Source organism: Syngnathus scovelli, chromosome 17, assembly GCF_024217435.2.
Source record: "Syngnathus scovelli strain Florida chromosome 17, RoL_Ssco_1.2, whole genome shotgun sequence".
Classification (NCBI taxonomy): Eukaryota; Metazoa; Chordata; class Actinopteri; order Syngnathiformes; family Syngnathidae; genus Syngnathus; species Syngnathus scovelli.
Window position 1 is genome coordinate 7,881,819 of NC_090863.1, and position 23,496 is coordinate 7,905,314.

Sequence of the window (23,496 nt, forward strand, 5' to 3'; positions counted from 1 at the left end):
CACTAATCCAAAAGAGCATGGCAACTAGGAATAGCAATTTTCCTTTATATTTGCACATAGATGCTGTAATAAATAAACCAGGTAAAAAAATAAATAAATAAAAACGACGGGGATGTTACTTGCTGCATGACAGCATATCATAGATAGCCATGAAAATAGGCCCCCTAGTGGCCGGGAGTTATAATCGGGGTCATACGAGATGTATGGTATTTTTGTGAGTGTGACAGCGGCCGCCACGTTAGGCCACTTGGCTCTCGACTGTCTGCCCGTTGAACGGTGAAATGCGAAGAAGCTGCCAAGCACAACAGTAACGAACAAGGCCGAGATTAGTTGCGTGACGTCACGTCGCTGCGGAGAGAGCTAGTGATGTATGTGCTCTCAAATCAAATTTCCCGTTGCGTTTGCGCTGGGATTTATTTGCATATCTGCTGATGGTGCTTAAGTTAAGTGAGACGTGAATGGAAGCAGTTTGCCTCGTTCAATTTATTTACAAACATTTTCACACAACTCATTCATTGCTTCGTAATTTGAGTTTGGACTTGGTCTGTTTAGCATACTTGCTAACATGTTGACGTGTGGTGACCCCATGAGCTAATTTAAAATAGTGGAGGGGATAACAGAAGCAACCCATTGTTTTTTTTCTTCTTCTTTTTTTTTCCACAATGCATGTAATATATTCATATCAGTGTGACTATATTTTCTGGAAGTGGCTGTGCACTTCCATTTTTTTTATTAACAGACCTTCTGTATTCTAAATGGAAGCCGTTCATAAAGTGCACAGTGACTTTCTGAACAGCCTGTAATTTGAAAAGTTAAATGCCTGAGGTATGTCTGCAGAGATGGGAATGTATCTTAAGGGAAAAACCAGGCCAGTGCATGTAGGGCAGCAGTAGCTCATCTGTCAGGACTTGAGTTTTGCAAAAGGATGGGAACGGTTTGAGTCTAGCTGAGGATAAATTGACAAGGAGTTATTGGAGCGATGCTTGTTTGCTTCTTGAGCAATGTTCCAAATTCAGCCAAGCCTAGCTCAAGAGGTGCAGCATTCTTTATGCACCGCTGACGTCTCTTTGCATTCCTGTACCTGTGATCTGGTTCAGTGCAACACGAATTTTGAGTGTGAGTTGACTCCCCTGAGATATTCTCATAAGTAAAAATAAAAATAAATGCAAAACATACATGTATATACGGCAACAAGTGTGCCATAGCCAAATTCATCTGAAAATAATAATTGATATATTTAAAAACACAACACCTTGTGACTCATAGTAAAACAACCAATTGTGGAACCTAAAACAACATAAAATACAAAATAAATTTAAAAAAACAAGTACCGTATTTTCCGCACTATAAGGCGCACCGGATTATAAGGCGCACCTTCAATGAATGGCCCATTTTAAAACTTTGTCCATATATAAGGCGCACCGGATTATAAGGCGCACCTTCAGTGAATGGCCCATTTTGAAACTTTGTCCAAATATAAGATATATACATTTGGCACACGGGCCGGACTTTGGACACGCCTGCTGTAGTGGCTCAATATTGGTCCATATATAAGGCGCACCTGATTATAAGGCGCGCTGTCGGCTTTTGAGAAAATTTGAGGTTTTTAGGTGCGCCTTATAGTGCGGAAAATACGGTAATATAAGAAACACATTTAAAATATTGACATAATTTCCCCATGTTATGATATTGCGATTCCTACACTCAAACTCAAAACACATAATCTGTGTATGTTGCAGCGGTTTATTTATTATGGCATGCAGAACAATTGCTCGCTCCGCCAGTAGATGGCAAAAGATATGCCGGGACCAATAAAAAGCTCAAAGTATTTTCGTTTAAGTGCTCTTTGGTGTATCAAGCTTTGCATGCCAAGCAAGTTACTGATGAAAAAGTGCGCTGAAGCGCCTCTACTGTTTTTATAAAATGTCTTTTCCCTTCCCTAGCTCTTCTAATCAATCTATTTTTTTTTCCTCCAGACTCAATGTTTGGCGAGCTTCACTCAACTCTACACAAGACAATTCTGTGATTTGTGAGTCCCAGCAGCAGCAGAAGCAGCAGCAGATAGGCAGTGACTGAAAGGGTGAAGGCAAGGAGGGGAGGGGGAGATAAAGAGCTAGAGAGCATAGAAAGAGAGAGAGAGAGAGAGAGAGAGAGAGGGGGGGGCGATGAAAAGCATACTAAATGAGAGAGACTCTCATACCGAAGCGGACAGAAGCAAGCAGCGCATCTCGTCTCTCGCCACAACCTCAGACCTGAGCTGCAGGAGGAGCTGGAGGGCACCTTGACTATATGGACAAGCGCTTCCTTCAAGGATAAGACAAATCTTGCATGTTGCCCCCCCCACCACCCCCTCCCCTCCCCAACATCCTAGTGAACGCTGACACTTTTGCCCCTGGATTCATCTGGTGGACAAAATAACCAACCAAGAGTGAAGAGGACGAGTGCATATACGATCCTGCCGGAGGGAGGGATTGAAGGAAGTGTGGAGAGCGAGAGGAAGGGGGGGGGGGGGGGGCGGACAGAGGGAGGAGGTGTGAGTGGCAGGTGCCGATGTCAGACTCCCAGAGTGAGAGTGGACGACACTGACGGGGGGGGGACCTGAGGAACGTGGAACGTGGCACGTGCGGCGGCAGCATTTTGGTAGCCAAGAGAGACAGACGACGGAAAATACATTCGCGTGCAGCTGGGCAGATGAGGAGGCATCAGGGACCACCGTTCAGTCCTGGGTAGGAACACACACACACACACACACACACACACACACACACACACACACACATTTGTGCATGTTTATTTTTATTGTCGTTGTAGAACTGCACGACATCATTTGTATGCAATGAGATTATTTCTTGATGCTCTCCTGTAGCTGGATATGGTAACAAACACACCATTTGACAAGAATCGTAAGTGTGTGTGTGTGTGTGTGTGTGTGTGTGTGTGTGTGCGTGTGCACGCGTGTGTGTGTATCAGTGTATGTGCATCTTCAAGGATGACCATTCCGACAAGCCTACCGAAACTTTTTCGAGTGAGAGCAACAGAAAATTAGAAGAAGAGGGATTATTTTAATATGCAGTAGGTCAGAGGTCACCCGTTGCACCAGGTTACCCCGAAAGACCACAGGGGGGTAGCGCAACTGTTCTAATAGCGTACCAGTGATAAAACATTGTGATTTTCTAGGAATGTGAATATTTCAAAACTCATGCCTACCTTCATTTATTTTCTACAAATATAATCTATGCCAGTCACATATAGTGACAGGTGCAATGACATACTCTTCCACTAGATGGCAAAAGATCTATACTGTATTTTGCTGACGTTTCTACATCTCCACTTGTTTAGCATAAACATAACAAATGACTTTATCGGAGCTACTAAACCGTATAACTTGTGTGACCCCTGCTCAAGGCATACAGCCCGTCTTATTTGTGTGCTGCGGGACGTATATAGCTTTGCTTAGCGTAGCTGTAGGATGAATGCCACGCCTACCCCACCTCAAATTACCTCATATACACTTGACTAAAATGTTCTTGTAGCTACTTGTGAAAGACTATGATCGTTTTTGAACCAGTTTCGAAAATACTCACAGTCATATATTCTTTATCCTCTGAAAAACGACTCGTGTGTGGAGGCTACGGACACTATGCACATGTTCTTTTCTCATGAAGTCTTTTTCTTCCCCACAGTCTTCTGTCTTCTCCTGATCTCTACTTGTTAGGCAATTACCTGCACCTCTTCACTCTATCACTGCACCCCCCATCAAACTAAAGAACGGGTGTTAAGTTTCATGCCCATTTTCTGATGTTGAACCCGGGCGAAGCGTGACCTCGGTGTCGGCTCATAAGCAGCAGCCACTTCACGTTTCATTGCGCACTAAATCCAGCACATACACTATACGGCTATGCAAATAGAAAAATGCTGGCGAATAAGCTTCTAATCACGCAATCAGCTCATTATTTCCTCTTCCTCATTAACTTGTTTGGGCTTCTTACTTTATACTCGTTGCCAGTTTTCACCCTCTCAGTAAAGTCAAAACAAGGGCAAAAAAACAAATATTGTTAATAAGTAGACCATCCCCAAGCAAGATTGACTTGTCACAGTCCCTTGCTAGCTTATCTTTGCTATCTTATAATTTATTTCCTCTGCTTATCTCTTCCGTGCATGCCTGTAACTTGTAAAGGAATCGTGTGCCACTGCCCTATCTGCTGCTTAAGCCTGAATGAAATACTCGTATGAAATGAAAAGAATGAGACTGGAGAAAGGCCTCGCCTAGATTTTCCAATATCTCGGAAGATTGCGGGGAAGACAGATGAGAGAATGGAACAGCAGAGTTGGGGATTAAGTAAAATCAGATTATCTAATCAATAAAGAGGAAGTTGACGGTATAATATAGTGTACACCCACTGGACACTTCATTAGGTACACGTGCAAAATGAGAAATCCAGTTGGTATTTGCTAAGAAGTATGAAAAACTCTATTTAGACTTAGACTGAATGATTTTAGATTGTTTTTTAAAGTAAAGGTTCGACTTGCTTGCTTATTTAAGGGTAGCATTGAAAGCTGTTTGAGAATGGAGACAAAGGCTTGATTTTTTTTTTGTTTACAATTCAGTAAAAAAATAGAATTATTTCGCCATCAGGCAAGAACACCCGCTGTTCCTTTTTCTGTGATCTTTTCTGATTTTTATACTTGCCCCTTTGCTTTCTTTCCTCATTGAAGGGATAATTTCTTGGCTGCAAGCGAGAGTTTTGATCAGGCCCACCGCTCAGTAAACTGCAATACGATGCGCTGCATGATTTTTTTTTTTTTTTTTTTTTTTTAGTGCTGCAGGAGGTTTTCCAATTCCCACAAAGACAGCTTTATGTGTTTTTTAATCTTCTGTGGTGGGTTTCCTCATCTTATCGGAACATTTTTATTTTCCTAGGGACAAATAATATCTAAAAAAATCACCAAGACTGTTGTTTTCCTCAACATGGGTCTATTTTAAGGATTGTCAATCGGTGGCTCGCGGCCTTCTCGTGGTCCGTGGCGGTATTGCAGGTGGTCCGCGAAATTAGAAATGGTAAATCATTTTAAAATATAAATTTGATTCATTATTTAGACTTGATTTATTTTCCTGCTAATTTTTTTTAATGGTGAATGTGCCCGCATTTAAGTTTGACCTTGAGATCATCCCGCTCGAAAGATCGCGGCTATTAGATTGCTGGATGGTGATGAGGGTCCGTGCACGGACAAGGACATAAGACACATGTGATGATAGCAATGCACGCACGAGCTAGTCCAGGTTACATGCATACGGAATGAACCACTGACCTTGCGCTTTCATCTGAGGTCACTTGCTAAATTGGATTTAATAATCTCTCCGGTCTCGTTTAGCACAACATTTCAAGCAAGTGACGACACTTATCTTGTTGTTTTTTTTTTATGTTCTGGCATCTGACATGTGGAGTCAATCAAAAATATTTGCCCTCACTTTGTCATCATAAGGCAAGAACTGGTTGACTTTTACAACGCAACCTCCCTAACCTGTACTTTGCTTTTCTTGATTTCATTTCGTTTGTCACAGTAGGCTGTGTTTCGCACCGCCGTCTTTTGCCCCCTTGTGCCCTTTTCATTTTGCTCCCTTTAATTCACTTTCTGCTCTGAATTTTCTCAGACGTGACCCCCCCACCCCCCTCTGGGTCTTTGGGTTCTCAGCCAGTCTGGCTGTTTGGCTTTCCACTCCCTGGTGAAGTTCCTTAGAATGAATTAGCATTTAGTTATGGCATGCTAAAAAAAAATTCATCGTTTTGCTGCCACATTGTACCAGACGGTTTATTGACCTTCAAGCTGACCTTGAAATGGCGCAACAGTATTGCAAGCGGCGTCCACTCATTCCAATTATACAATGTCATTTCACACATTATGTATCGGCAATTCATTCGGAAATTCCATTATCGCTCTTTTAACACATGAAACAGAATTGATAATTAGATGCATGCTGTTTTGGGACCTGAGTTCCCGTCGCACACGGCTCATTCTGTTGCGATAGCGGAACGGGGAATTGGAATCGTCTTTGATGCGACGCCGAGACTGCTGTCTCTCGCTGTGAGCTTTTGATGGATTCAAATTTCGGACTCTGCCGCATTTCATTTTCCCTTTGACTCAAGTTTATTTGTTAATTAACTTTGCTGTGTTATTGAAGTTTCCTGCTCTGGTTTGAAACGAAGCGTAAGGAGCCTCTTTGATTAGCCGTGATTAAAATCGGCTGTGACCGCTCCCACTACGGCGCAGTTCTCCCTTTCACCACGAGTAACACTGACTTATTTTGCCCCACAAGTACTTATAATTACCTGCTTTAAATTTCCATCTTGTGCTTAAGACTTCATTAAAAGCTGATGTAGGTCGCTTTTGGGTCACTGATGTTAAAGCTGCTCAATTACACTTTACCCTTTCAAACATGCATGTGCACACTGTGTGTGTTAAATGTTAATGCAGATTAAAACAGCACCTTCTATTTGAAGCACAGAATCCATTAATGAATTGGTCGTGCGATTGCAGGAAACCTTTTTTCTTCACTTTCCTGTTTAATTGCTTGTGCACGCGCGTGTGTGCATGCATGCATGCATGTGTGTGTGTGTGTAGCTAATCTATATAATGCCATCTGTACAGCCAAACCTAAGTGCAGCGGGGAACATTATTCATTAACTCTAACCACATGACCTCTGGCAAAGAGCACGACTGAAGCACCGTTTTGTGTGTTCATTTCTGTGTGTGTGGTTACTTGCATCAGGTCAATCAGTCTGCGATGCCTCTCAGACTGACTCTTTGGTACTTTGATGTGTGATTCTCAGCAGATGATCCATAAGGACTCTGTTAATGGATGCTGTTTGGCCATTGATTTCTCCTCTGATCCCGCTGCTTTGTTCAGATGTAAGACCGAAAACGTGTTTTCCTGCAACGCCGAGTTTGCCTCAGCTGAATGTGGTTTTCGCACCGGGCCAATTGGATTTTAATGATCCGACTACCATTTTCTAAAATCTTTTTCCTTATCGCTGCCCACTGCTCCCAGGTGAAATTAACACCATAAAAGGAATATTATGGAAATAACCGTTTAGGACACGTGTCATCGTTTTATTATGAGACACATTAGCGTTATGGTTTTGTGGAAAGCGCTGTTGTGTGTGAAAATCAAAATATATAGGCATAATCATCCTCATCACATTGTTAAATATACTAAATTGCTGCTGCATTTCATTCTTGTTAGTCATTTTTCACAGAGGATAAAGAATATATGCCTCGAAAAAATCCGTATGGTAAGAGTGAATTTAGTGGGAAAATAGTCCTTGATCAAAATTGAAAAAAGAATAAATGTATTTGACAAGAAACATGAAGCAAAGTAGTGCCCTCCCCCCCCCCCCCCCCCATCTGAAAAAAATCCTTGTGTTTGATACAGGAGACAGAAATGATTGCAATTAATATAATTTTTTTTCTTTTTTGGCATTTATTTCTGCAGCCTTTTTCCCCATTAGACAGCTTTCATAATGCTACTATTTTTGGGTCAATGTAGATGGCCAGATTTTCTCTGATGTCCTTTAGCAATGGCCTCTATTCCACACACACACACACACACAGACACACACACACACACACACACACACACACACACACAGAGGGAGCGCAGATTCAGGCATTATTTCTGCCTCGCTGCTACACAAACAGGATCGCGGAAGCCTGGGGACTGTTCACCATCAACACACACACACACAGACACACACACAAACACACACATTGATACAAGCACATGTATGTGCAGAACTGCAGCCATGTGGAGATCCCTCGGGAAGGCGAGCACATATGTGTGCCTTTGTCCTTTCTATGTGTCAAGTGTAATAATTTTTTTGAGGTGGTGCGGAGCTTAAAGGTTAGCTGCCGCTTTCAAACGGAATCCTTCTGGCACCCTCATTTATAAAACACAAGTGTCTTTAAATCATGTGGTCCACTGACCTTCGTTTGTTTTCCCGAAATTGGACACAGACCTGTTGTCCTGCAGCAAGGATGTCGGAAGAATCTGACAGTAACCGTTTTGTCTGCAGGCTTTAAATTCACAACATCGTTTTGCCGGATTCTGACCTTGACAAAGAGACTCAATTCAACCAGAAAGCAGAAAAAAAATATATCAACACAGCTTCCTTCTCATGCCTCAGATTAAGTTTCCTCAACTACTTGGGTTGTGACATTGTTGAGCAACCTGAGCGACCCGAGCTCCCTCCATTATCATCCTTTCCTCCATTTCAGCATTAATTCATAAATTTATGATGTGAATCCAAATTGAGCAAAGACTCTGTCCTCTTGGCTGCATGTCATTGGTCCAAAATGAATAATTCAACTACTGTGCTTGAAAATTAGGATCAGGGAGGAAATGGAAATATTTTGGTGACACTCTATTCTGGTTATTTTCAATTTGTGCTGGGGTTTTTTTTCCCCTTGCCTCTCTGCTCTTCCACCCATCCGTTGGTACACTCGCCAGATTGAAAAGATTCTTCATTGTCTTGTCCTTGGGAGGGACTGCATACTAAGCAGAAACTGCTTTCCTTCCTTTTCCCGCTCCTTCTTTAGTACATGTATATTTTTCATCCATGTGTGATGTGCACGCATTTGCTCTCCCGAGGTTGTCATGGTGATGATAGATGCGCAGATTTCTACTGAATAGCTTTGAGCGCACCATTCAGCAGACCGATTTCACTTTTTTTTTCCTATTTAATATAATAAACTGTCAATACTTCCTCTCTTGTTATATAGAAGTGGATGCCCTTGAAAAGAAATGACAAATAAAAACACACCTTATGTAATTCTGCTCCACCTCCTGAGGCTTCATTGAAACTTTCTCGCCATGACCTCTCATGATGAACATTAGTGGCAACAAAAATGATAAGGAGAGTGAGTCCTTGAATTTTTATTGGGTGTACCCCAGGGAGAACTTCTATCATTGCTTTGTCTTCAATAGCTGAGCCCCATTAATATCTCTCTGAGCTGGAGGACGCTGCCGTTTAAATCCCCCCCCCCCCTCCCCCTCGGGAATTTGGTCTGCCATGGCTCCCTTTATGTCTACTTTTTGGGCCAAAGTCATTTGATAAATCAGCGGCAAAGTATTGCTCTTATCCGGATTTTAATTCTACATGACATTCTTGCAGCCAGCTTCAAATTAATTCAAAGTGCAGGCTGTACCTGAGGAGAAATGTCACTGCCTGATATCATTTCTGTAATCGGGACTGCAGCTACATTGTCCGCTGACAATTTGCAGTCGTTAGTTATTTTATGACCTGACTGAGGGTAGATGAGCTGTAAACTCAAGCCCTAGGAAAGTGGAATTGGCCTCAAATGTCATTGCGGATAGCTTCGAGTTGTGGACACGGATTAGCTAATCGCTTCTGTCACCGTGCCGTTTCACTTTGGAGTCCTGATAACATCGGCAGGCTGCTGTCAGTCACAAACCACCCTCTCTCCCACTGGCTCGGCCATCTTGCCCATTTGATCGCTTTTTTTTTTTTTTTTTATATATATATATATATATATATACCTCCCGGCCCCTCCAGCATCTCTTATTTGCTCAACTGCTTTTTCTGACCTTTCCAGAAACTTCCTCCCTTGAGATCCATTCGCTGTTTTCTCATTCTTGTCAGTGATCTGTTTCGCTTCACAGTCCTGCTCTGCATTCTTTACAAAGCATTCTCACTTTTATACGACTGCCTTGTCTAAGTTTGTGTGCTTTTTGGCATGTTTGTCCTCCTTAGAGATTTTGGGTGGAAAAAGGATCTAATTTATCTCCTCTCCATCCCTGTTAAACTCATTTTTTACATAAAATAAAATAAAATAAAATAAAATAAAATTAAATTAAATTAAATTAAATTAAATTAAATTAAATTAAATTAAATTAAATTAAATTCATAAATAAATAAATAAATAAATAAATAAATAAATAAATAAATAATGCAACCCTCTGGGCTGTCAGTTGTACAACAGCAATTTCCCAGCAGTGACAATACTGAGCTGAGGCCTTTGTTTCCTCAATACAGTTCCACATCTTTCCTTGTCATCCCCCCCACATGGTTGTCATCCTTCCATTTTTCTTTTTCTTTTTTCCATCCTTACCTCCGGTTGCTTCTTTCCTTTCTTGTCAGCCTGTCTCTTCATGCCCATATCTGAAGCGGTTAGTGACAGCTCCCATTGGTTGCGTGGGAAGAATCAGAGAAGCGGGCAGCCAATCAGCAGCCGGCCTAACAGGGTCACGATTATCCGTGAAGGAGTGCAATTACCCCGCGTATGACATCCCTGCCATGTATGCGCATCTCATTCTCGCACCGTCACCTGCTCTTTGACGGGTTTACAGTCAAAATCTCTTCTCATCTGGAGTTTATTCATTGATTTTCAAAAGCCGTCTTCTTCATCTGGGTCAAAGCCAAATGAAAATTGCGGCCACAAATTCTTCCTTTGTCGCTCTTCGAAGACCATGAAAGCTTTCGCACTTCCTCCCTCCCCCTCCCATTTATCTTCTGCAAATCACATGCATCTTGGTCATGTGACCACTAAATGAAAGATTCATCCATAAAAACGATGCCGGTTGGGGTCTCGCTGGAAGCTTCGGCATTATCGAGCAACAGCAGGATTTCTCTGTGCCTGGGAATAAGAGTCAGACTTAATTTGCATCATTAAATTGTCAAGCAGCGAAATAGCTCTGACCTTCGTCCATCATTAGTGACTCCTTCCCTCCTGTTTCATCCATCAAACTGTCTGGTTTCCAACAGATGACAGGCTGATATTTGCATAATGTTTCCCGTTACACAAACTCATTTTATTCACAGTGGATCCTGGACGTCTTGCTTTCACATCTATTGAGCAATAATATTGAATTGATTTTTTTTTTTTTTTTTTGGTGACTCCAAATCCACATTTCCACAAGGTCGAAAATGGGGCGGTAGCCTTTTGGGTGAAGCAATTGCTAAGGGGGGCGGGTTCTCCTCAGAGGCACCTTGGCAATCATCTCAATCTACGTCCGAACGTGACTTCACTCCCCAATCGGCCGCTCCGTTTTGTTATCAGGACCCTCATTAGCCTTCAGACAGGAAATGGCCTCCATTCATAACCCGCCTCAACCTCCGTAATCATAACCAAGATGGCTCTTTTTTGGTAGTACACCTCATCTATCATCCAGCTCCACAACTGACTTTAAAAATAAGGCCAAAACATCTCGGTTTTAATCTTTCAACGGACATGATCAAGGTGAAAATATCGAATAAAATGAAGGAGTTAAGGATTTGAATCTAGTTTGAGTTAAGTGCCTTCATTTCACGACCACGCTCAAAATAGCTCGTATCTCAAAGCTGTAAAATAATCACTCCAAAGGTAAAAAGCTTTTTCTAACCAGGCTCCCCTCAAGTCGTTTAAAAGATTTTTTTTTTTCTCACAGCGCCCAAGATTTTCTGACACGAGCTACATAATTAACGATCCATCTCCATCCACACCAGTAATAAGGCCAATGATATCCCTGGGGTGAGACTAATTTAATGCATGTCATATTGTATGTCACTCAAAATCATGACTGTCTACTTGTGTTAACGTTTTTAGAATCCCTTTGCTGAAGGGTCACTTTTGATTAAATATTGGATTTATAAATAAAGTCATGTGGCTTTTTATTACCTTCCACTCAATTGTGCTTTAACGGCTTGACCTAATGTGTCACGCCGAGATAAACAATTGCGCCGGATCGTTTTACCGCAGTACATCTGTCCTCTTTGTCAATTTCTGCGTGAGCGTGGCCACATTTTGACTTCAGTTGTGCACGTAGCAGTTCTAACGACTTGTAAGAATTGAACATGCCGAGCGGTTGGCACGGAGCCCGGCTTGTGATCGATGGTGCCGGCTCTTGATCAAAACTACGGTGCGGACACAGATTAGAAGTCATGCGCTGGAAACGCAACACAGTTGAAGTGAGGAAGACAGAAAAAGATTCTTGTTGTGGATAACAGGCCCAAGCTTGACACAAAGCCATTAAGGCGGGTTCAAATCTATTTTTACGCCACTCATTGTCAAATTTCCAGCTAATTGTTTCGGCTTTTCTGCGATTGACTTTTGACACGTCCAGATTTGGCAGTCAAGCTCACGTGAGGTGTCTGCGACATAAGTAAATATACGCACGACATTAAAAGTGACCTAAATTTAGCGTTAATGTGCGGGTGTCTTTTTGTAAACTAATCTGCTCCCCTTTTTAGCCGGTCGGTATGCTACTAATGTCTGCCGACGAAGCCAAAGAGACCGATGCCCCGGAGGTTTACGAACCTTGAACCTTGAGGTCACGTGACTTCATTAGGATCTGGAAACTGTGATGTCACATGGTAGAAATAGCGTGAGATTTGCAATCTGAGCGGTTGATGGAAAAACGAGAGGCCTGAAAGTTATAATGGGGGGGCGGGGCTTCAACATATGTGTACTTAGTATACATCCCGCCGCTTTCACGCCTCATTTGCCTAATCAAAGGTCCATTGTTGTCGTCGCATAAAAAGCTAAGCATCATGACAGCACAGGCGCGTTACTCTATCCCCATCTCAGTCAGTCGATTGTGTGTTATGAGGGTCGTTATGGCCGAATTGTCGGTGCAAAGCAACAGATGGGAAGTTAGATTCAAATTGGCTGCGCCGCCATTGAAGAGAACAAACAACACTTTCAATAATGCCGTGTTTTGTTTTGTGCTTTAATACTGACGTTCCTGCTGTGGCGGACTCACTGATGCTGGGGACTTTTCTCAGATGTCAAAAAATGTTCATGTGTAGACTTACGTGGAGCATTTTTGATGTACATCACTGAAATGATCTGGAAGGGGTCTTTTCATCATTATTATTATTATTTATTTATTTTTTATATACATTTCTTTTTAAATTAGTATTATTTGTATTATTATATTTTTAGATTTAATAATATAATAAATATATAAGAATATATATAAGCATTAATATTATATTTTAATAATAATTATTATATTATTATTATTATTTACAAACAACAGTGTTGCCAATAACATTACATGCAAGGAAAGGATGATGTTTTGACAAGTAGGTGGTTCCATTTCCACGGGGAGCATGCACAAACAAATACAACTCGCCTCCACACGCACACGCACACGCAAGTAAACAAACCAGCAAAGCCAGCGCTGTGTGGGAGCACATAAAAAAAAAAAAACACGGAGAAATCCAAAATGTGTTTTTCTCTGCAATACTTTTGATAGAATAATCTGCAAAGAGGAATGACATAAGCAATCAACCCCACACATATAATTGAACATAATGAGGATTTTTTTATTTTTGCATAATTTTCATTTTGAAATGCCGCAGAAAAGTGCTCTATGATTGCAGTGAACTCCTCCATTATTCTAAAAAGATGCTTCAAGCTGCATATTGCCACTTGGTGATGGGAGGGGGAGGAGAGGGGGGGGGGGTCAGTGCAAAAAAATTTTGCATAAGTCACAAGCTGTCTTACTGATGAGACGTCAACCTCTGTGTGTGCACGCAGCCATCAAGCAAGAGGGCTGATGCATCCCCAGAGGACGGAACTGCGAGTCTCGCACACTGCGCACAAACGAGCCAAAGACACAACGTTACATCATAAACGCCATTGATTGTGCTTTGCTTGCATGATGTGTGCAGTCACGTCGTGGTAAATTCCTAAAGTCGTACCAATGCCCAAATATAATTTTGTTGTATTTGTATTCATGACACATGCTAGCAGCTATTGTTAAAAACGAACAAAAAAAAGCTATATGTGCGCTTGTATAACTTCAGGTAAGATTTTTTTTTTTTTATTGATTGGCTTCCTGGAAGGGAATTTTAACAGCCTCATTGCCTGTAAAGAGATGTTATGAGCGACTACAGTCGTGCGTGGCTGCTGTTTGCCGATGAAGCTGAGGCTTGAAGGGAAAATCTTTACTTTATGGCTCCAAAGGGTTTCACAAACATATATTTTGATCTACAAACACTTTGTACTATGGAAACAGAGAATTTCTTGTTACTTTTCTCTATCGTAAGATCCCTTCTTGTCTTTCGATATGTAGCTGAGATTAACTAAAGGTCAAACTTGACCGTATGTCAGTCTCCATCAGTTTACACTCGCTGGCATGTGACTCATTGAGAAGGACGAAGGAGCTGCAAGGTTACGTGACTCGGCAAGATGATGAGAATCGTGTTGTGGACAGCTCACAACAATACAGTGTTGTTTTTCTGACTTTTTCGTTCTACTCCTTACATTTGTAAACAGTCGAGTGTCCTTCTCTGTGTACGACGGAAATGTGTGTTCAGCATCTGCCCTTGAGTTGAGCGGTGAGGACTTTGTCTCTCACAATGTCAACTCACCCATTCATGCTGTGCCATTTGTTGGTAGGATAACGCTCGGGTTGTTTCGATTTGGCTTTTCATGCAGCACAGAGCTTTAAAGGCCGGAATATTCACACAATAACAACTCTAAAAATCTTTTTACATCTTTTCGTTCGAATGCAGAACTGCCTGAATGTTTGTTTAGGAGCCGTGGTGGTGCGCTCTGTTCCAACCAGAAGCAGAGGTTTGCTGTTTTGTTGTTCCGATCATGTTGAACGCTTGCCGCCTGACAGCACGAGGCTGAGTCGTCGCTGAGAACTGGGTCAGTTTGAGCAGCAGTCTGCATAGCCGCTTTTTGTTTTGTCTCCCAGCGAAAAATGGAAAATTGTGCCAGATTTGGGGCCGGGCTTCAAGATATGTGTTTTGTTTTCTTTTGTAAAATGGAGGAACAGTTATGTCCTCAGGCTTGTACAAACCCCACGGGATTCATCGCTTTCCATTTCATTTCCATTATTTAAAACCATTGTCCACCATAAACACAATAAATTATATATATATATATATATATATATATATATATATATATATATATATATATATATATATATATAAATCAAGTCTAAATAAATATTTTCTTCCTAAAAATCTTACAATTTTCCATTTCCAATTTTGTGGACCACCTGCAATACTGCCACGGACCACAAGAGGGCCACGGCCCACAGGTTGACAACCCCTGCGATAGCCGAAGGCTCAAATTCCCACAAACTTAGATGTTCTCACCTCTATACTGAGAATCGAATTAAGAACGAGCTGTTTACTTGAAAATGTTCCAAGTACGAAGCAGAAAATGGAGCAAACAATTGCTGTTTTTGCTTTTTGCTGCTGTTATTTAATCATCTCGATAACCTTAGCCCCTTGCTCGCAGTTGTCGGCCGTTCACTTGTAATGTGATTGAGTAAATAGCACAAGATTTGTGGATTATTGCTCTTTGCCTGCGCTGGCAGAGAGGTCTCTGTTATTAAATTTTGGCTGCATATTATTCCTGTGACTTGCACTCGAGCCCTCTCTCATGAAATTACTCTCAGAGAAACCTTGTGGTGGTTTTCTCTTCATTTTAAAAAAGTTAATCCTTTCAAAACATTTCTTTTTCTTTTACAAGTGGAACAACACTGAGTTGCTCAAGATCTAATGGCCGAAAGTGACGGTGTTCATTTGGAAAAGTCAAGCGTGGGAGGAATGACGGGTTGCTCAAAGGAACGTTCAAGCACAAGTGATTCATCTCATCTGCGTACAAGGAGAAAGAAAATGATTTCCAATCTGTGATCGGCAAAAGGCTTCTTCATCCTACGCACTCACGCCTCATCACACACCTGACCAAATAGCCCAATATGACTTGAGTTTATGACGCCAAATACTTTTCTTTCATATCTTTGTTTATGCACTGCCATGATAAATTCATTTGTTCAAATGGAACAGTGCAACAAGGAGACGCATGCGTACGTGCATAAATAATCTGACTTGCAAGAAGCTCCTCGTGTCCCAGTTCCCCCATCCAAAAGCATAGATGAATTAGTCAAATGACAAATTATCTTAAATATCTTAAACGGATCGGCGTACCCGACGGGAGCTTGTCAGTAGTATTTTTAAACCGTGTCATGATATGCCGCAAATCTCTCCGGCTTTCGGTATGATATTACTTAAGCCACTGGAAGCATGGATAATTTATGGCAGAGTGGATGTAATTTTTATGAGCCTTCAAGATAGGAGACGATAGGCTTCATCTTTCTTTTTCACAACCTTGAGAGCATTTTTACTTACACTTGATGTATTTGACTTCCTGTCTTCTGTTTATCTCACAGGTGCAAGTGACCCTGCTTGCAATAGGGGAGGAGTCCCAGAACCAGGGCCATGATTGGCTCACCTGGCCCTGGTGGGCGTGCCTTAGTGCCACGGCCGAAAAAGTGGCGGGCAGTCCTGGCTGCTTCTCTGGTTGCCGTCTTAACTTTGACGCTGCCGGGAAGTAGCCAGGCCTGTCCGCCGCGTTGCGAGTGCTCGGCTCAGCTGAGGTCGGTGTCGTGTCAGCGGCGGCGGCTCACCAATATCCCCGAAGGAATCCCCACCGAGACACAGCTCCTGGATCTCAGCAGGAACCGACTCCGATGGGTGCAAGCGGGCGATCTAGCGCCGTACCCCCGGCTGGAGGAAGTGGATCTTAGCGAAAACCTCATCGCCACATTAGAACCCAATTCCTTTGCGAGTCTGCCCAATCTGAAAGTGTTGAAGTTGAGGAGCAACCAATTGAAGTTAGTGCCCATGGGGGCCTTTGCCAAACTTGGCAATCTGACCAGCCTGGACCTGAGCGAGAACAAGATTGTGATTCTGTTGGACTACACCTTCCAAGATCTTAAGAGTTTGAAACACCTGGAAGTGGGAGACAATGAACTGGTTTATATTTCCCACAAGGTAGTCTTCTGCATTACGATTTGAATGATTGCATGACATCATAAGTCTAAGCTGTTTTGAAGGAACATCACAGTGACCATTCAATCCTCTGTTTACCAAATTTTCAGGCATTCTCAGGGCTGCTGGGACTGGAAGATCTCACCATAGCCCGCTGCAACCTGACATCCATCTCAGGCCAGACATTGTCCTATCTCCGCAGCCTGGTCACCCTCCGCCTCCATCACCTCAGCATCATGGCTCTGGAAGACCAGAATTTCCGCAAGCTTTCAAATTTGAGAGCTCTGGACATCAACCACTGGCCATACCTGGAGTACATCTCACCTCTTAGTTTCCAGGGTCTGGATCTCCACTGGCTCTCCATTACCAACACCAACATCACGTCCGTCCCATCTGGCTCCTTCAAAAACATGGTGCATCTAACCCACCTCAACCTTTCTTACAACCCCATCACAGCACTGGAACCTTGGGCCTTCAGAGATTTGCTGAGGTTGAAGGAGCTCATCATGGTCAGCACAGGGTTGATGACGGTGGAGCCCCATGCTCTCGGAGGTCTCCGTCAGCTCCGGGTCCTGAACTTCTCCTCAAATGACCTTCAGACTTTGGAAGAGGGTTCCTTCCACTCTGTGAACAGTCTGGAGACTATCAGAGTGGACGGGAACCCTCTCATGTGTGACTGCCGTCTGTTGTGGATCCTGCAAAGGCGCAAGACCCTCAACTTTGACGGCAGAGTACCGGTGTGTGCAGGGCCCGTGGAGGTGCAAGGGGTCATCCTGAGTAGCTTCACCGATTCTGCACTCTTTGATCATTTTACATGCCAGAAACCTAAAATACGCAACCGCAAGCTTCAGCAGGTAATTGGATGGATATTTCTTTATTTATGCTAGGAAATGGCGGCAAAGCACTACTTTTACACTTTTTTTTGCCGCTTCTTCCAGGTGACAGCACGAGAGGGCCAGCCGGTGAATTTCCTTTGCCGTGCCGAAGGAGAACCGACGCCGGCTATCATCTGGATATCCCCACAGCGTCGACGGATCACAGCTAAGAGCTCGGGCCGCGTCACCGTTCTCCCAAGTGGCACCTTGGAGATCCGTTACGCCCAGCTTACTGACAGCGGAACGTATATCTGCATCGCCAGTAATGCCGGAGGCAATGACACCTACTTTGCTACGCTCACAGTTCGCAGCCAGCCAATGGATGCAGCCTCAGCCTTTTTTCTCAATCGCTCGCTCTACAGCGGCGAGTTCTTCAACGATACAAACCTGAATAGCACTCGGGTGTTCCTTAAATTTACCTTGGACTTGACCACCATCTTGGTCTCCACGGCAATGGGTTGCATCACTTTTCTGGGGGTGGTCCTCTTCTGTTTCCTGCTCTTGTTCGTGTGGAGCCGAGGACGGGGCCAACGCAAGAACAACTTCACAGTGGAGTACTCCTTCCGTAAATCCGAGCCCGCTACGGGGAGCTCTTCCGGAGGGACCCGGAAGTTTAATATGAAAATGATATGAAACAACGCAGCCAGGGGTCCCTCGGGGGAGGCATGAGCACGTCTCAAAAAAAACGTGTTTGACACACGTAAACACACACAGCCACTGAATCGCACTATGATTGCTGTCAATGGCTTCTGAGTTGCTATTTTAAAACAGGAGCCAGGATTCAATCTGTAAAAAGTCATGTTTAAAATTATACAGTAAGAAAATACAAAAGTGATGGAAAGGAAAATCTTTCATGCTTTATATCAATTCATGGAAAAGTGGCTTTCTCTCTGCTTTCATTAATAGGGGATTGAGGGAAAAAAATGTAATGTTAATTTAAATTTCTCATTACTGCTGCTTTGCAGTTGGGTTATTTAAAAAAATAATTTATAATTTTCTTGATATTAAGTACATGTTTTTAAGAAGCATGCATGGCAGACTGAGACGAGGGTTAAATCCTTCAGTGATGTCACCAATTATAATTTACAAAATTTATATAAATATTTACAAATAACTTATTGACGCTTTGGAATGAGGAAAAAAAAAAGATTTGGTCTTTATTGGGTTATTTGCGACATTAGCTGTGTGAGTTTGGGACGAGCACGCCGGCCAAGGGTTGCCATGGTGTTCTGTGTCCGTCTAGCTTGGTTCAAAGACAAACCCGCTGGACACAGAGCACCATGGCAACCAAAAGAACCAACGCAACAGAGAGCACCGAGACTGGCTTGTTTGCCAAAAGCGAGATTGGAGGGGTCAAGTAAAAAGGATGGAAGCGGTCATCTTCCTCCTTTGCAACATTAAAAGGCAAACACTGAGCTGCAATGGGCAGATGAGCGCTGCTCTTTTGTCCCTCAGCTCTCTGCTGCGTTGGTGGACAGCTGACCTTCCAAACACTGCCAGGGGGGGGCAGCCTGGATGGTTGGCACCTACTCAGAGGCAGACAGAGGACACGCCGCAGACAACACGCTGACACATGCACAATCATCCTCACACATCCACAAATGAGTAACCTACATCTTGCAGTACACGGACAGTCGATGTTCTCTCAGGAAAAGGCAAATTACGAAAGTGGCTATCGGCTAGAACATTCCAGCAATAATTCATTCCCTGGGCGAAAGTTGTTAGATATTTATGAATGAAGAAACTAAGCTTTGCTTTTATGGAGTATCTTAAACCCCGTGCAGCGAAGAGCTTTTCATTAGTGCAAAAAATGAACAAGCTTGTGGTGCCGAGTCCAACCGTCAACACGTACCGCCGACGTGTGTGCAGACTCCCATTTAACCTAAATTTGAATGTGATTGGATGATTCTGTCCACAGAAAACCAAGTTACATGGGGGTGTGCACACTTTTGCAACCTTTTTTTTTTTTCAATGAAATACAGATTATAGGTCAGATAAATAATGATTTTGCGCTTGGTCTAGCCATCATACATAATTTTTTCATATCGCACAAACTTGGCATTTGAATGGCAGCTGTGTGGACTTTTGATCTCCACTAGGTACACACCAAAAAAAAAAAGTGTGCCTGCTCTTTCTCTGTCTCTGCGATGGTCGGCGTGCAAATGTCTCTGCCTCCCCTAGCCCAGTGCACCCCCTACTCCCCCCACTTGCCCAACCTTCCCCATACACCCCACTGGGTCCTCCTTTTGGGAGGGGTCCCTGGCTGGAGACCACAGAAACAAATGTAAATGAAGTCACGTTAACCCTACCCACAACATCTGCATTGTGCAGTAGAAAGTGGTACTGTGTTTTTTTTTGTTAGTAGCTTCTCTCGGAGCTGATCTGTTATTTCTATCCGTTGTTCGTCATCCAGTTTTGAGTTCCTCGTCTTTCGTCAACTGTAACACTCCCGTTTCTCCGTGTGGGCCTGTTCTGTTCTCAACACATACTTAAGGTCCCTCAGTGTTGAAATTTTAATAACTTAGCACATATTTTGTTCAGATTCTAAAGGGCATTTTTGTCAAGAGCTAACCAAAAATAATTTGAATTGCCCATCTCTGAGTTTGTTTCATATTTAAACAGATCAATTCATTTAATGAAATTTCATTTCGGCATTTCAATTTGATTTTAGCTTAGTAATGATTAAAGTAACCAACAGATCAATTTTATTTAGTCGTTTTGCCTCCCTGTGTTAAGAACAGACCCCCCCCCATGCACCCTCCTTCCAAATCGTAATTGTATCCTCTCCCTTAATCACGCCACTTGTGTTTCCATCCGTCCATCTTCCCCAGTGGAAATTAGGTTTAGAAGACATCAGGAATGTCCGTAGTGATCTGCGATGGTGTTATTATGTGCACATCAATATAAGAATAGTTAAGGGTGAGTTTTGTTGTTAACTTCCTTCTCTGTCTTCTCCCTCTTTGCCATCTTTCCCCCTCTGGGCATTTTGGCATCCTCCTTCTTCTCCGGTTCACAGTATTAGGCTGGAATGTGGTTGTGTGGTAGTAGACACGTGTTCCGTGTGCTCGTTGTGTCGTCGTGGTGGGATGCCATTCAAACTGGGTGGAGTTTTAAAAAAAATATGGAAGGGGTGACCCAGGTTTCCTAAAAACAAAAGAAAATCCCTCCTTCTCCTCCCAAAACATGACTGGGACTTTCCTGCTCTGCACTGGGATATTTCTCTGGCTGTGATTTGTTTTTTTTTCTACAGATTTCTTCCACTACACCTGAAGAAGAACGTCATCACCGCAATCCAACACACAATGCTTTGGACATTGACATTTTACTCAAGGATTGAAAGAACCACTCAGTCTCTAAGACTTTTTTTTTCTGCTTCTTTTGCTTGTATCCATTTGCAAAGCCTTTGAATCAAGCCTTTCCGAGCATTCCCTCCGTAAGCATTGAGTAGCTTTAAAGCCATCGCCTCCGTCTATAGCTCGATTCATCTCTGCTGCGATTCTTCAGAAAGTAGGCTTAGCAACGTCCCCCCTCCTCCAGTATGCCTGAGGTTGGTTTATCGTCACCGAGACGCTCCATTTACAGCAGCAGCAGATTTATTAGGATATGGGAAACGCTTGCATTATGTAGATTGTTCTGGGTTCAACATTTGGCTTGTATAAATTCAAAAACGTCCTCAATTTCGGTGATGAACGTCACCATCACTTTGGACTTGGCTCTCGGTCATTCCAACCGCCTCTAAATGAATGCATCTTCACTCCAGCTTGATATTTTGATTGGATCAGACTTGACTTGCTTTACCAGAGCTGAGGGACGCATTAATAGGATGACAGTGAAGCCAGCTTGGCTGATTCGGTAGTCACATTACCAAAGCAGACTTCTCAGAAATAGTGGAGGCCAGAAATATGTTGATGCAAATGACTGCAAGTGCAATTGTCAACAGATATTCAAACGTGTGAGGCAAAACTGGGATGTCTGAAACCCGTCCAGAACATTTCCAGCTACAGTAGTGTGGTAATACTGTACTGTGCTGCCCTCTAGTGGCCATGAAGAGTAACAGCAAGAGCCCTGGGCAATAAGACGCTGCTAGAAAATGACAGCTTTTGGTTTCTCGGTAACAAATAATTATAAGGAGACTGAAATTGACTGTTGTGATCATTGACTAGTCAGTGCTGTAATGATTTTCTCACAAGGCTCCAATAGAGCAAAAGAAACTGTTCTTTTTCCTATTTTCCTCACCGCCTACAAAACAATTACAACATTGGCGCACTGCTTTTGCAGAGTCATCGCTCTTTTGCCAAATGCTTACCTGCACTTGTTTGGGACCAATGACGAGAAGGACTGACAATGCAGAGTAGACATAAAAAGTCAACACCCCCCACCCCCAAATGTCAGTTTTTTGTGATATACGTCATCAAGATTTTAAAATCTTTTTCAACTACTAATGTGAAGGGTAACCTGCACAAAGTTTTCTGGGGTCTGCAGCTATAGATAAGTGATTAGTATGCCAAGGATGCTGGTGGGTCTGATCAATGCTGTGCGAGGACCGGATTATCAATGGCATACGTTCATTGATCTATCTTGAACCTTGTCACTGGAACAATTCCTTTGAAGGAGTGGGAGGAGTAAAGAGACCTGCTTGGCACTCATTACCTTTTAAAATGAAATAACAAGCTGGAGTTTAATATTAATTCCCCTGGTCAATAGTGACATAGCACATTTTCCTATATTGATGGAATTGCTCGAGTGCAGAAATATACCAGACAATTGTATTATATTTTGTCTGGGTTCTTATCCTGGCGTTGAATTTTTCAGAAAGCGGTCTCATTTATTTATTTATTTTTTGCACCTCTTTTATTAGGTCCGGATATATTGTGCTCCAATTAAATTCAGATCCAATGTAAAGACAAACATTGCTAACTTAAAATGGGCAATCACTAAAGCATGTAAAGGAGAGACTGTTATGAACCTTATGGGAACTCTGAGCATCCGGTCGTCTGTTGGAAAAAAAAATATTTGTATTAAAATGTGCAAATCCTTGGGTGTGAAGAATGTACATATAGATCTATTAGCCATATGGTGTCATCAAATCTGTAGACTTTGTTGCCATGTCTGACAGAGGAAAATGACTGTTGACTGTAAATATTGTAGGTATAGTCAAATAGAGTATAGTAATATAAAAGTTGCTGTAAGTAGTGCTTTTTTTCTCCAGGGATCACGCATGTTTTGATGGGTTCCATTGCCGCTTGGTCTCAATGGGAAAGAAAACACAATAATGTAAAATTGCAAATAAAAACAAAACACAAGAGTTCTTTATTTTAATTATTTCATCGTGTTTTATATACTGACTGGCCAAACATCCCATATCTTAAAAGAAATTAGACTATAAAGTAGGCTTTGGATTCAGAAGGAAACGTGTACGTCATCAATGTTTATTGCAATTCTTATGATCACCACTAGACAGCGCTAGATACCCAATAACGTAATTGGAGGAATTTTGATACAAATGAGCAAGGACTCAACATATATTGACACATAATTTGCTTTATCAGCTGTTTTTTTCAGCATGTCCTTTTCCTCGTATTTCGTTTTTATTTATTTTAATTTGGTACACAAGACTATAAGTAATATAAGTGTACAGTATGTGTATTTAATTATATAAGTAATATTTAATAATATGTATGGAACATTATAAGAAATATTTCCCTCCGTGTTACCCAAAGTCGAGTGACGGTCAAACCTTTTTGACTGCTTATATTTTTTCTACCACCAGATGAAAGCAGAGCACCTCATTTGGAATCCACCACCACCACCACCACCACAAACAA

General features: G+C 42.4%; 1 protein-coding gene across 2 annotated transcripts; it reads left to right on the forward strand.

Annotated features, from left to right (window-relative positions):
- Positions 1–1,987: 1,987 nt before the first annotated feature.
- LOC125984432 (leucine-rich repeat and immunoglobulin-like domain-containing nogo receptor-interacting protein 3) lies at positions 1,988–22,976 on the forward strand. 2 transcript variants are annotated; one of them, XM_049746272.1, is made up of 5 exons: positions 1,988–2,726; positions 11,444–11,526; positions 16,196–16,799; positions 16,907–17,650; positions 17,735–22,976. In XM_049746272.1, the coding sequence occupies exons 3-5, from the start codon at positions 16,245–16,247 to the stop codon at positions 18,302–18,304; spliced, it is 1,869 nt and encodes a 622-aa protein (XP_049602229.1). In that variant the 5' UTR covers positions 1,988–2,726; positions 11,444–11,526; positions 16,196–16,244; the 3' UTR covers positions 18,305–22,976. The 2 variants fall into 2 exon arrangements, with proteins under 2 accessions (XP_049602229.1, XP_049602228.1); XM_049746271.2 differs by lacking the exon at positions 11,444–11,526 and having other exon boundaries at positions 1,989–2,726.
- The last annotated feature ends 520 nt before the right edge of the window (positions 22,977–23,496 follow it).

What these genes read in the sequence shown, in the direction of transcription:
- LOC125984432 (XM_049746272.1), top strand. Translation starts at nt 16,245, where the DNA reads ATGATTGGCTCACCTGGCCCTGGTGGGCGTGCCTTAGTGCCACGGCCG. An exon ending in TGGTTTATATTTCCCACAAG is followed by an intron (nt 16,800 to 16,906) that starts GTAGTCTTCTGC and finishes CCAAATTTTCAG; the next exon opens with GCATTCTCAGGGCTGCTGGG. An exon ending in GCAACCGCAAGCTTCAGCAG is followed by an intron (nt 17,651 to 17,734) that starts GTAATTGGATGG and finishes CGCTTCTTCCAG; the next exon opens with GTGACAGCACGAGAGGGCCA.